At 40.3% G+C, this 15018-nt stretch overlaps 1 protein-coding gene across 3 annotated transcripts in view; it reads right to left on the reverse strand.

Annotated features, from left to right (window-relative positions):
• OXNAD1 (oxidoreductase NAD-binding domain containing 1) overlaps positions 1-15018 on the reverse strand; it is a 75317-nt gene that overhangs the window by 41239 nt on the left and 19060 nt on the right. For all 3 annotated transcript variants that reach the window (XM_011977934.1, XM_011977932.1, XM_011977933.1), the window contains exons 5-6: positions 9806-9912; positions 1250-1391 (exon numbers count right to left, since the gene is read on the reverse strand). In XM_011977934.1, the coding sequence (XP_011833324.1) occupies positions 1250-1391; positions 9806-9912 (249 nt within the window). The remainder of the gene's footprint in view (positions 1-1249; positions 1392-9805; positions 9913-15018) is intronic.

The following is a 15018-nucleotide window of genomic DNA, read 5'->3' on the forward strand; positions in this document are numbered from 1 at the left end:
GGGGACGGGCCAGAGAGCATCCTAAGCTAGCTGGTTTTCACAACACAAAAGCTCTCTTCAGCTACTACAGGACATATTAGTTCCTACAAACATGGTTTGTCTGTGTGATTCTTTGCGTGCTTTCTCTCCTAACTGAACCTTGCTGCGTCTGGGTGGGCCTTCTACAGCCACAAAACTCAACTGTGTTTCCATACCCTCTTTCGCAGACAAGAGCTGTAACTCCCACCCCACTCCCTCATGTATTTTTGTTGGTGCTCTATGAAATTTGCTATTCTTGGCCTCTCTCCTCTACTTATTTCCATGTGGTTCCTACAGAAACCCCAAAATTCTCTGCAACGTTTAAAAATATACTAGAGTGTGTTTCCAAGTTTTGCTGAAAATAGAGTTTTTGTTTTCTTTTTCCTTTGTTGATTCTCAATGATTTCCAGGAAACAGGAAAATGCTGTTTTTAAAGCCATATTTGTACTGCTATGTGTTTTTGGTAAATAAGGTAAGAAAATGCCTGGGATGGGATAGAGGTTGTTGGTAAATACAGAAGACACTCTTGTAAAGAAGAGGAAGTGAAAGGAAAAGGATAGAAAAGGCAAAAAGTGAAAAGGATGGAAGGGTCAAAAACTAAGACAACAAGTAACTGATCTGTTCTGAGCTCATTCTTTGTTATTAGCGTTCTAGTAGGTAATGACAGGCAGCTTCTTTAGGATTGTGTTGAGCCCTGTGGTGAAGTAAGAGTTATTAACAGCAGTCAAATTGGATTCTCTCTCAGAATCCCAAGTGAAGAGCTTTCCAGACACTGAAACGGAGAGGCAATGGCACCATGGATTTAGCTGTGCTCACCTCTGGGAAGAAGCAGTACTATGTAATCAGATAGTTTCCCCTCCAAAAATGACAGAATAATTTAATTCCCTTTATTTAGGATGGTTAAGACAAAATAATCTGATTTATAGATTTACCATTTATATGACACAGAGAGCCAACTTTTTAGAACTTGTCTAAAATATAAAATATTTTAATTCTAAAGCAGTATTCAACTGAATACCATTTGGTGACCCAGAAAATATTTCCAGGTCCCAAAGTCTCTGATTCATACTTAATGCATCAAAATTTCTTTGACCTTTCTTAGAAGTTCTTTGTGGGCATGTACCCTTTTATTCAAGCCCAGGTTTCTTAGGTGAATCGAATGAACTTAACACAAATTTTGTGGGTGGCAGAGATTCCCAGATCATCGAGTTTAAACAGGCAGTTTGCTTACCGTATTGTGAACCCAGAGGGCAGGAGGGTGGTTTGTATATTTCACTGCCAATTCTATCATTCTCTCTTGTTCTAGCAGTCTGGGACTGGAGCATATTGAAAACCCACCAACCACAGAGACTCCTGGAATAAAAAAATCAACCCTAAAAGGAAAGCCAAATAAATGATTATTGTTGAAGCCATTTTAAAAATTGGTAAGTTAAACAAAATTGATAAACCTTTAATAAACTATGAAAAAATTACTAAAATCAAGAATAAAAGAGGAGACATCATCACAAAGGCTTACAGAAATAAAAAGAATTATAAAGGAATTCTATGAACAACTATATGCCAAAAAATTAGCTAACTTACATGAAATGCACAAATTCCTAAAATGACATAAACTACCAAATTTGACTCAAGAAGAAAGAAAATCTGAGCAGACCCCTAACAAGTTAAAGGATTGAGTTAATAATTTTTAAAACTTCCCACAAAGAAAAGCTCAGGCTCAGGCCAGGCGTGGTGGCTCACGCCTGTAATCCCAGCACTTTGGGAGGCCAAAGTAGGTGGATCCCCCGAGGTCAGGAGTTTGAGACCAGCCTGACCAACATGGTGAAACCCCATCTCTACTAAAAAAAATACAAAATATTAGCCAGGCATAGGGGCGCATGCCTGTAATCCCAGCTACTTGGGAAGCTGAGGCAGGAGAATCACTTGAACCTGGGAGGCAGAAGCAGTGAGCCGAGATTGTGCCACTGCACTCCAGCCTGAGCAACAAGAGCGAAACTCCATATCAAGAAAAAAAAAAAAAAAAAGAAAGGCTCAAGTCCAGATGGCATCCTGGTAAGTTCTATCAGACATTTAAAAATTAATACTAATCCTTCAAAATCTATTCCAAAAACAGAAGAGAACACTTCCCCACTCATTTTATGAGGCCAGTATTACCCCCATACCAAAGCCAGACAAAGACATTGAAAGAAAACTACAGACCAGTATCCCTTCTGAATTTAGGTACAAAAATTCCAGGAATACAAGGTTGGTTTAACATTTGAAAATAAATAAATATAATACACCACTCAGTAGAATAAATGACAAAACCCACATGATCATCTCAGTAGTCAAGAGAAAAGACATCTGACAAAATCCAACACTTTTTCATAACAAAAATACTCAACAAATTAGGAATAATTGGGAACTTTCTCAACCTGATATAGGGCATCTACAAAAGACCCATAGCTAACATCCTACTTAACGGTGAAACGCTGAAAGGTTCCCCTCTAAGAGAAACAAGATAAGGATGTCTACTTTTCACCACTCCAACTCAACATTGTACTAGAGGTTCTAGCCAAGGTGAGTAAACAAGAAAATGAAATAAAAGGTATTCAGAACAACAAACATCCTACTTACTGGTGAAAGGCTGAAAGTTTCCCCCAAGAAAAACAAGATAAGGATGTCTATTTTTACCACTCCAACTCAACATTGTACTAGGGGTTCTAGCCAAAGTAAGTGAACAAGAAAATGAAATAAAAGGCATTCAGATTGCAGAGGTGGAAGCTGCAGATGGTATGCTGTCATATATAGAAAATACTAATGTATTCACTAAAAAGATATTAGAACTAATAAATTCAAATAAGTTTGCAGGATACAAGATCAACAGACAAAAATCAACTGTATCTCTATACACTAGCAATGAACAATCCAAATGTGAAATTTAGAAAACCAATTACACTTATAATAGCATAAAAAAGAATAAAATAACTGGGAATAAATTTAACAAAATAAGTGTAAGACTTACACAATAAAAACTATAAAACACCACTGGAAAAAAATTAAAGATCTAAGTAAATGGAAGCATATCCCATGTTCATGGCATGGAAGACTTAATATTGCTAAGATGGCAATACTCCTCAAATTGATCCACAGATTCAATGCAATACCTACTAAAACCCCAGGTGATTTCATTGTAGAAATTGACAAGTTGATCACAAAATTCATACAGAAATTTTAGGAACCCATAATCATCAAAACAATCTTGAAAAAGAAGTTTACATTTGTAGGACTCACACGTCCTGATTTCAAGTGACTACAAAGCTGCAGTAATGAAGACACTGTTGTATTGACATAAGGATAGACATGGAGATCAATGGAAAAGAACGGAATGTCCAGAAATAAAGCCTTAAATTCATGGTGAATTGATTTTTGACAAGAGTGCCAAAGCAATTTAATGGCAAAAGAACAGTCTACTCAACAGTGGCACTGGGAGAACTGAATAACCACATACAAAGAATGAATTTGGACCACTATCTCACACCATATACAAAAATTACGTCAAAATAGAGTAGAAACTTAAATGTAAGAGCTAAAATAATAAACTCTTAGAAGAAAACACAGGAGTAAAACTTCATGGCAATGGTTTCTTAGATATGACCCCAAACCAAAAAGGTTGGGAAAAAAATAGAGAAACAGATTTCATCAAAATTTAACACTCTGTGCTACAAATGTTATTATCAAGAAAGTCAGGGCCAGGCGCAGTGGCTCATGCCTATACAAATCCCAGCAATTTGGGAAGCCGAGGTGGGCGGATCACCTGAGGTCAAGAGTTTGAGACCAGCTTGGCCAACATGGTAAAACCCCATATCTACTAAAAATACAAAAATTAGCTGGGCATGGTGGCACACGCACCTGTAGTCCCAGCTACTTGGGAGGCTGGGGTAGGAGAATCACTTGAACCTGGGAGGCAGAGGTAGCAGTGAACTGAGATCACGCCACTGCACTCCAGCCTGGGTGACAGAGTGAGACTCCATCTTAAAAAAAAAAAAAAAAAGAGAGAGAGAGAGAAAGTTAAGAAGACAATCTACATAATGGGAAAAAATGTTTTTAAATAGTGTATCTATTAATATTAAGGTAGTTGTATTCAGATTATATAAAGAACTCTTACAACTCAGTAATAAAGAGATAACCAAATAAAAAATGGGCAAAATACTTTCAATATTTCTTCAAAGAAGATATATAAATCGCTAATAAGCACATCAAGAGATGTTCAACATCAATAGTCATTAGCGCAATGTAAGTCAAAATCATAATGAGCTGCCACTTCACACCCACTTGGATGGCTATAATCAAAGAGACAAACAATAGTGTGAGGGTCTGGAGAAATGGGAACACTTACACATTGCTGGTGGGAATGTAAAATGGCACAGCCACTCTAGAAAACAATTTAGTAGTGCCTGAAAATGTTAAACACAGTTAGCATATGACCCAACAATTCCACGCCTAGGTTTAGACTCAAGATAGGTGAACCTATATATCCACTCAAAAACTTATATATGAATGTTCATGGCAGCATTATTCACAATAGCCCCAAAGTGGAAACAATCTAAATGTCCATCAGCTGATGAAGATATAAACAAAATGTGGCATATTCATACAATGGAATGAAGTACTGATATAGGCTACAACACAGATGAACCCTGAAATCATGTTAAGTGAAAGAAGCAAATCACAAAAAGACCACACGCTGTACTGTATGATTCCACTGGTATAAAATGTCCATAAGAGACAAATCCACAGAGACAAAATAGATTAGTGGTCATCTAAGCCAGGCAGGAGGATGGGGAATGAATAATAATCATTACAGAGTTTCTTTCTGGGTAAAAATGTTCTAAACGTGATTGCGCTGATAGGTGCACACTCTGTTAATATACTAAAACCTCTGAATTGTACACTTTAAATGTCTGAATTTTATTTGAATATATCTCAACATGACAGTCTTTTTAAGTTTTAAAAAGTATGAAAAAAGTGGCAAGAAAAGCAACAAAAACTCTCCCACTAGCATTTGACAGAATTAATAGGCTGATATGGCCTTTGAGTTACACAAGTCTTAACGTTTCCTTCTTTTCTTCTAACCACATCCTATAGTCTAGAACTCCTGGGTTTCAAGCTTTCAATAATTCTATGCCACAGAAACCCTTTTTTGGTGAGGATTCTAGGAAATGCAATAAACCTAGTCATATGCCAAGAAACATGTATTGGAACACAGAACCACAAAAAATTCTCATCCCCATATCTGGGAAAAATAAACATTCAATCTAGGCGTTTCACAGCCATCACAACAGCAAAAAGTATCATCCTTCCCCAGTTGCTTACCTACATACAGGCCTAAAAGAAAAGCACAAGCTGTTCTCTAATCTGATCTATGACCTTAAAAAAATATTCTCCTGCAGTCTATGGCCTTACATTTCCAGTCATTTATTACAAGTCTTTAAAAATCAGTTCTGGATTGGAAGTGCTCCAGAAAACGTCTTTAGCCAATTTTAACCTATTTTCACTTGACTCTTTTCCATGAGTACTTTAACTTTCTTTTCATTTCTGACAAGATAAAAATTTAAAAGACTATCGTTAGCATTTGTTAACACAGTTGCTACATGCTATCACAGAGGAGGTATACAAAAATCTCCATCATTTCCATGTTTAAAAAATAAACACATTAATGAGCTACTTTTGCTGCTGCTTCATCTCCTGAACTACAGTGCCCTCTGCTGCTCAGTGCTGATGATGACCATTCTCTCAGTTGAATGAAAGGGAACTCTCTTCTCTAGTAACTCTGGAGAGCTACCTTTGGGAAAAAAAGGACTCCTTCATTAAAAAATACAGAATTTAAGTTATATAAAAACTTCACCCGAATGGATTTAAGAAAATATGTACAATACATATTTCATAAAACATCTGTCCAAGAAAGAATTAAACTTTAAACACACACCTTTAAAAATGTCCTTTGCAGGATGAGCACTCGTGGAGCCACGAGTTAAAGCCCTTACTATATACCCAATGAGTGAGTGTACGCAGAAGGAGCCTAGGTGCGCAGTGAAGCAGTGGATGTCCACATCCAACCATGACACACCAGGCGGCCGGGTCCTGTGCACAAAGGCAGCCCCAGTGCCAAGCACACAGCAGCTATACTACGAGATCCCGGAACTCTTTAGTCCTTTCCTGCAGTCCTCAGAGCCCCTCACTCATTCACCTAATGCAAAGGAGAGCACCTGTCTACCATATACAGGCACTGTGGTACTGGCTAGAGGTACAAAGATGCATGTATGTCTTAGTTCCTGCCCTCAATGAACCCACTCTAAGAGGAGGAAAATTAACAAATACATACAATTAAATGGCCAATGATAAAATCTGCTTAGCGTAGCGGGGCAATGCAGAGGAAGGAGGAGTCAATTCCACCAGGAGTAGAGGAATTAAGAAAGACTTCACAGAAGAGATGCCCTTTAAACAGTCTTAAAAGACACACAGTGCTCACCAGATAAGCAATGGGAGAGGACACAGTTTGAAAAAAGATGCCAAGGAATACAGTGCTGTGTTACGTGTAGTCCTGTGAGAATCAGGGCTGCCACACACGGTCGTGTAGGCTGTAAGGACGTTATCTATCTACAGTGTGGCAGCCCTGCTCAAGGGTAGGGGTAAAGTCGTATGTCTCTAATCTTGCTCCTCTAATGTTTCTTCTTGGTGTCCTCTTTCTCTCGGTAGGGCTCAAAGTTACTTTCTAGCATCTAAACTTATGTTATCTTGTAGAAAGTCAGACACACTAAGACCAGGAATTCCCTCCACTCTGTGAAAATGCTTTGGCCTTAGCTCCCCTCAGGAGGCATGCTATACCCAGCCAAGTGTGGACTGAGTACTGACTGGGGCATCAGTGATGACATTGTGGTGATGAGCCCCGACTCCTGCCTGGCCTGCCGCTCTTTCAATCAACAGCTTCACTGCAGGGAAACTGACCAAGGAGATAAGAACTGGAATCTGTCCCCTAGGCCTTATCAGCACATAAGATCTAACTGATTGAATGAAATACTTATTAGCAGTAACAAAAGCTAAACTCAAACAAATAAAGTTAACATTAGGCATTATGCTAAACACTTTAATTATCCCAAAACATAGGAATACTACTGTTTCCCCTTTGAAGATATGAGAACCGAAGCCCAGACAAATAAAGAAACTGACCACATCACAGAGCTAGCTGGTAGAAAGCAAGCATGTGAGCTGAGCAGTCTCTAGGGCACTAAGCGACAATACACTGCTACCCACAGTAGCATAACCAACGCCGGAGGCAGGCGGTGAGCACCACAGCCAAATGTGAATCTAGAAACTCAGGGCAGCTGCACGCTGTGTGAGGACTAGTGGTGGCATGCTCCAGACCCAAGAGCGAGTGCCAATCTTTCCATCCCAAGGGAGAGGAATCTTGGTCAAGGGCAGGCCTCACCAAGGAGCTAGCAAGTGGTAGGCCTACTAGTAAGATGAACCAAGAAGTTCAACCCTGATCATGTGAGAAATGTTTTGAGGTGGTTCTGCCTTTGGCCTTTCTCTCAGAATTGGATTGCTAGAGTTCTTGGAACTGGTTTCTTGCCACAGGAACCAGTCCTCTCTGCAAGGCCCAGTAAGAACACAGTGTAGTGCAAAAAGAGCCCCTTGAAGCCTATACCTGATATCCGAAGGTGTCTACATGGGGATCTGTGGCCAAAGCTCCAGCTAGTCACAGACAACATTCACTTATTTAGAGTTGGGCCTCGAACCTCATTCTCAGAGTTTGGTAGGTGTCAGAGGAAGCCACCAGTCAAAACTTCAGAGATGTGGAATCATGGCCCTATCTCTTACCCCAAAGATAAGCCCGACAGCAACCCTCTCCTTGATTTCTAGCAGCTCTCCAGTCTGATAATCCTAACTATGGAAACTGCATGGCAGCCACATGCTCACTCCCTCTTCCTAATCCTTGCCCTCTTCTCCAAAGTGCCACATGGCGGTTACTACCAAGCTGATGGTCTGAGAGAGCCTAGAGCACAAAGCCATCCAAGTAACAGCATGGAAGGGACAGACACATCCAACCTCAGTAAAATGGCCATTCTGTAACCATAAGGTCAAATATCAAAAGGAACTCAAAACCCCTGGAACCATAAATCAATGGTAAGGGTACAATCTGTTGAAAGAGGAGGGCCCAGGGGCCTGGAATGAATGCTGATGAACACCTGGGAGGGAAAGCGTCACCACTACCAGACAGTGATCCTTATCCCCCAAGTCCGACCTCCAAAGAAGTCTGACAGGCACAGACTAAAACCAGGCCTAAATTCAGTGAAATGGCCAAATCCATTAATTGGGATGTATACATGACACCAACCCCAAATCATTTCATCTTGAGAATCACAGTAGGACTCTGTTTCTAAAAATATCACTAGGGAATGAGGACATTTTCTTACCAGGTAACTCAGGTTAGCAAGTGCAATACATTTGCAGGCACACCACAGTGGCAGCAGAATAACCAATGCACAGGCTTTTCCTAACCAGGAGGCTGGGTCTGAGTCTTGGCAGGATTCAGAGTTGAAAGCAGAGAAACAGTGCTGTGCACAGGACACAAACACTTCCACAGAAAGGAAATATGGAAAACCAGATCATTACAATTAAAGTTTCCACTTTTCAATATAATGACTGCTAAATCATTTCTGAAGGGTAAATATGTTGCCCACTCCCTAAAACGGGCAAAATGCATTTAATGTGTATCATCGAACATGTGCAAAGATTGCAGCAAATTGCTTCACAAACCCAAATTATTGCAATCAGCATCTTGTTTTCTAGTTCTAAATTCAAAGGCAAACTATTAACACACAAGACTGCGAACTCTTGCTATTATCACACTTGCTATTATCACACATCCTCCTTCTAACAAAACCACATTTCCAGATGGACTGCCAAAATTAGTCAAGTGACTCCTAAGAAACACTATCAAGACTGACAGGCCAAAAATCCATTTAGAAATGAATGCTTTATTTAAATAAAGGACACACACACCCAAACACACCTTTCCTAGGGAAATTCAAGTTGCTTTCTTTACAACTGAACTTGAATTGAAGCTCAGGGAGGCACCATTCGGAGGAAAAGGGAGACAGTTGAGCTGTTACCCAGGCAGCATGCTCATCAGTCCCGAGTCAAATGGGACAGACTTATGATTTGTGTGGGGGTTCTGGGGAGCTGGGCCTGATTGGGGAATCCGAATAACAAATTAAGCAAAGTATTTAAATTCAACCCAGATAAGATACGTATGATAGAATAATTCAGTCAAGAGGATAGTGAGTCCTGTGTTCCTCTTCTCTTCAGGACACTTTGTTTACTCTGCATTGGACACAAAGAAGACTACCTTTTAAAAACCTATGAATCTCCTGCAACATGTAACTCAAGGAGATTAGATTACTGAAGTGCAATCTGTTAGCAGCCATTCCTGAAGAGTGTTAATTATCAGAGCTGTCAGTTCCATGGGCCAGAACTAGCTTTATTTCAACGTGGAAAACTCAAGACAGCAATTTTCATATATGACTGAGGGAGCCACGGGCTCAAAACCCAAGTGGGCTCTGAGGCCAGGAAAGGAATCAGATCCTCTGTGCCACCAAAGACTCACCTTGAGGAGATATGATTTAGAACTCCTCTTCCTCAAGGGAATGGCTAGCTAAAGTCTTTTCCAGAAGAAAAAATAATCCCTTCTATCTGATGGCACCTCCTTAAACATACACACTTGGAACACAGAACAGTCACTTACCACTGGCCAGCTTTAAAGGAAAAATCTTGATCAGCAACAAGCAAGCGGAGGCTCTTCACTGATGGTGACTCACTGGCAGCTCCACACACCTTAGCTGCTGACACAATCTAAAACCAAAAGATGAACTGTGGCTGAGGTTAGTGCGTACACAGCACAAGGGACAAATGGTGGCATCCTGGGAACTAAGGTTTTTGAAATCTACGAAGATGTAGTTTTTGAAAATTGCCAAACAAGGTAAAACACACTTTGCTTTAGTTCAGCCTACCACCATGTGAATACATTTTAATTAACTTCTTTTTGAGAGACTTGCTATCATACTAATTTAATTTCATCCTGCATTCAAAAATCATCTATTCAAGGGATCACTTAGCGGGCACTTATTTGATGGGTATCCACAATGTGCTGCGCACTGGGCTAGGTGCTCTGGGAAGAGCTCAGGGAATGGGAACTCTGTAAACAAGCCAGGGTCTTATCAGGGAGCTGCCATTAAATTCTCCACCAGTATTAGGCAAAGTGAGGCCCACTGTTGCTTCTGGGTGTGTAAGGAGTCCACGAAGAGCTAATTTCAGAAATCAAAAGCAGACACTTAGAAACTTTAACAATTTCACAGAACAATCTTGTGCCTGTTGAGTCTAGTAATAGAAAACAAATTGGGTTTGCACTCTTCATGTCTTTGTTTTTAATTAATTTTCCAATTCATTTTTTATCATACGATGTTTTATAAAATGGAAAGAGCTCACAACCTTAACAACAAAAAGAGCCCTTCCCTACAGATAATTTGAGAAGCACTATTTTTACATGATGTATCTGATTTCTGGAAAGCCTTGATCGAATAGGTCTGACTCGGGAGCTATGCAGGTATGTGCCATTCATGGCTCAACACCCCTCAAATTCAAAATGTCTCAATTTCCTTTATTCTTTCATCTGCTTTGTGTTTCTTTGCCCTGTAAGCCTGGGACATCTTCACAAGCAAAGAAAAAAGACAACATGACTCTTTCCTCAACCTCCTATGTCTGTTCATCTCCACTTGTGGCAGCAAATCAGCAACTAACCAAAATATAACCCTCTCCTTGGAAAGTGTGACCTTCACAGCTCCATCAAAGGGTGCTTTGGAAGTCTGTCAAGGTGAATGAATGTCCCATCCTAACGCTAGCTCATGCAGGCCCTCTACTCTAATAGGACTACTAAATCTCATCAAACTATTAGTGGAGACCATTTTCAAAAATCCTCTGGATAATTCTCATGATGGATGGTGGTCTCTCTCACCACCTCAAAGTATCTTCTAGTATCATCTACCTTTCTCTCCCTCCTGCAAAATCCCTAACCTTTCTTTCTCCATATTTTTGCCAACCCTCTCTTCCTCCTCTCCTAAAACTCAAGTGGGGTAATTTTCAATGACTGACCCTCTACCTGCACTTTGGGCCTAGTCCTGCCTACTCTCTCGGAAACACTGCTCCATCAGCAGCCACCAGCCCTTTCCTTCATGTTCAGTTTTCCTCCCTTCAGTACATTCCTGTTTCATCAAAGATTACATCTAATGCCATTTGCAATTCAAAGAAATTCAGCAACAAAATAAAGTAAGCAGCAGAATATGGCTGTTAACAGAACGGGCTCTGCAGCTGGACTGCCTGGTATTTAGTTCTGGCTCTACTGCTTACCAGCTGTGTGATTCTGGGCAAGTTACCTAGCCCTCCTCAGCTATAAAATGAGAACAATAGCACCTATACCTCACAGGGTTGCTGGGGGGATTAAATGAGATAATACTGATGAAAGTACTTACAACGCTGCTTGCCCACAGAACTCATTAAGTGTTGGTTATAATGTACAGTCATGTGCTGGGCAACGACGTTTTGGCCAACGACAAAGCACATATACAACGGCGATCCCATAATACCAGATTTTTACTATTTTTCTATGTTTAGACACACAAATATCATGGTGTTACAAACGCCTGAAATACTCAGTACAGTAACATGCTTACAGGTTTGTCCCCTAGGAACCATAGGCTATACCATGTAGCCTAAGTGTGTAGTAGGCTATCCCCTCTAGGTTTGTGTAAGTACACTCTATGATGTCTGCACAATGACAATCACCTAATGACACATTTATCAAAACATCCCCGTCAGTAGGCAACACATGACTGTATTTCATTGTCTTAAATTAGTATTTGTTTATATTATATATTACATTTTATTCATTTATAACTATATATGCCACCATACCAATGCTTTTGCACCAGGACCTTAAAGATTGAGCACTGAACATCTATCTCAGAGAGACTGCTCACATGGACAACAAGAAACTGCGGTGTGGTGGGCTTGTACATGTTTTTACCAGTGCAAACTCAAAAGCCATACTGTCTTGAATGTATTTTAGAAATCTTGCCTTTCATCCCTTCCTCTACTGAGACAATCAGCTCTTCTTTAGCCCACAGAATCTTCCTTTTTCCTTGATGCTCTCCTTAACCACAGGTAACGCAGCTTCTGCGCTCCTGCAACTTCTCCTTTAACAGTTGGTCAGGGTCTTTCTGAACAACCAAACTCAATGTCCAGTCTCAGTTCTCACCCTCCCTGACCTCTCTGAATTTGGTACTTTCCACACTGACTCATTCTCCTTGTCTGGGACAGCTGATACTGAACTTTTCAGGTCCCCCCCTGTTATCACTGACCTGGTCTTTCTCCTTTACCATTCCTTCTCTCACTTCTTCCATAGGAGCTTTCCCTAAACTGCCTCACTCCTACTCCCTCTGCCACTCCAGGTTGAGGCCCTCAAGGACTCACAGACTACTAATCTCCTCCCACCCTCTGCTGACAACTCGTCATTACTTTTCTGCCAATCACAAGCTGACATCAACACTCCCCATAAGTAACAACAGCCAATGCCTGAGGATCATTTATCTCACGTATATGCCAGATGCTAGGTTAAATATTTTATGTGCATTCATTCACTCAGTTGATGTGAATAATCATATTATATCCCAAGAGACAGTGTTGTTATTCTGTATCTTGGAGATGAGGAAACTGAAAGATTCAGTAACTTGCTCAAGATCATGTAGCTAGAAATTGCCAAGTCAGGATTCAAATCCAGGTTAGCTTGACCCTCTCTAAATCATCTGATGGTTCTGCTCCAATGGTACACTCATTTAGGCCATACAACGAACTCCACCCAAGTCATTCCTTCCATGAACCTTTATTGAGCATGGTGCCTAAAACTGGGGAACAGGGTATGCAGAGAGAGAGAGAAGGCTGCACCTGCCCTCACAGGGCCTTGCAAAATCAGCTTCTTTCCATTACCAGGTATTAAATTCTGGACGCATCTTGGACTCAACACAGTCAATTACGTTTTCAGTTGACATAAACATACACAAACTTTGACTCTTTCTGGTATACTGTCCCAAACACAGCCAAATTCCATAAATTTAGCTGTTTTTTCTTTCCCTTGCCTACCTGCCATCACCCTAAGCTGAGAATTTCTTTCTTCTCACTTGAACTACTACCTTGGTCTCCTTCTTCTGTCTCTCAAAGCAGCCAACAAGTAAATATTCCTAATGCTCCAACCTCACTGAGTTACTCTCCAGCTTAAAAACCTTAAAGGGCTCTCTACCACTCAAGTACCAAAAAAAAAGCTAAAAGTCTTGTTTAACTCATACCAACTTGGGACTCCTCCTGGCTCACTGTGCTTGTGGTTTTTCAGCCAAACTGGACAACCTGCTGGTCCTCAAAGGTACCTAACACCTGCTCTTCCCCAAAACCCTACCTAGGTAATTCAGCATGCGCCAAGCTCTCAGTTCTGCCAACCTTCTGCTCACCCTTCTAGGCCCTGCTCAAGTAATATTCCCTTGCCTGAGGTCCTCCCTCTTCTCTTCATACTCTCAACTCTACCAATATAATGTTTTTGCCTTTCTGACCATATTCAGCACATATTAGTCAACTCCCTAGATGAAGCACAGGGCCCAACACACAGTAAGGCTCAGTAAGTATCCGCAGAATGAATAAAAACTTGAACTTAAAGTCACTTAAAATTGTTTTCCAGAACAAAGATTGGTAGGAATTCAGGAGCACTTCTTTTTTTTTTTTTAAGCTGGGTGCGTAGGGGAAGAGAACACTACAGAAAATCCAAATTCATGTGTAAAAGTATGGGAGAGGTCAGGGAGAGCAGAGCTTTCTTTAGTAGAACTGGTATTTTCCTCTGTTTGCCACACATTCTTTTTTAAGTATCTTGTTACAAAGACAAGTAATGAGAATCATCAGAGGTCTCTATTACTTCATTATTCCCCTTTTCTTACATCCACAAAAGTATTTTGGGAGGCCGAGGCAGGTGGATAGCTTGAGCCCAGGAGTTTGAGACCAGCCTGGGCAACATGGCAACCTACATCTCTACAAAAAAAAAAAAAAAAAGGAATTAGCTAGACATGGTGGCACACCTGTAGTACCAGCAACTCGGAAGGCTGAGGTGGGAGGATCACCTGAGCCTGGAGGTCAAGACTGCAGTGAGCCAAGTGAGAGCCTATCTCAAAAAAACAACAAAAAAGAAAGAAAGAGAAAGAAAGAAAGAAGAAAAGGAAAGGAAAGAAAAGGAAAGGAAAGAAAAGGAAAGGAAAGGAAGAAAGAAATGTTATTTTATAAACATTCATTTTTTTCTTTCGATACAATAATCTGTTAAAATACAGCCTAGAGCTAGATTATTTCATTTCTGACAGCTTAACTGGCATGTGTTAAATTCCTTAACAAAACTAGATACGAAGCAGAATTTCAGCTGAGATAGCGGAGAATGCATCACGATCAAGTGCTAGACTATGTGAAATGGAAGCATTAGTCATTTCCCAATGTCCAAATGTAAAATTCAATGAGGACGGAAACAAAAGCTATACTTTCTGTTAAGCCATATTTTCATTTGGATGGTGTCTATGATCAATTATTGGTATCACAGGCTGAGTATCCCTTATCTGAAATGCTTGGACCAGAAGTGTTTAGGATTTCAATTTTTTTTTTCCAGTTTTGGAATATTTGCATTATACTTATAGGTTGAACATCTCTAATGTGAAAATCTGAAGTCCAAAACGCTCCAATGAGCATTTCCTTTGAGTGTCATGTCAGTGCTCAAAACGTTTTGGATTTTGGAGCATTTCAGATTTCAGATTTTTGCATTACAGTTACTCAACCTGAAATACAAACAGTAATGTACCTATTGCTATTTATCCTAACAATCTGGAC

Source organism: Mandrillus leucophaeus, unplaced genomic scaffold, assembly GCF_000951045.1.
Source record: "Mandrillus leucophaeus isolate KB7577 unplaced genomic scaffold, Mleu.le_1.0 Scaffold186, whole genome shotgun sequence".
NCBI classification, from domain to species: domain Eukaryota; kingdom Metazoa; phylum Chordata; class Mammalia; order Primates; family Cercopithecidae; genus Mandrillus; species Mandrillus leucophaeus.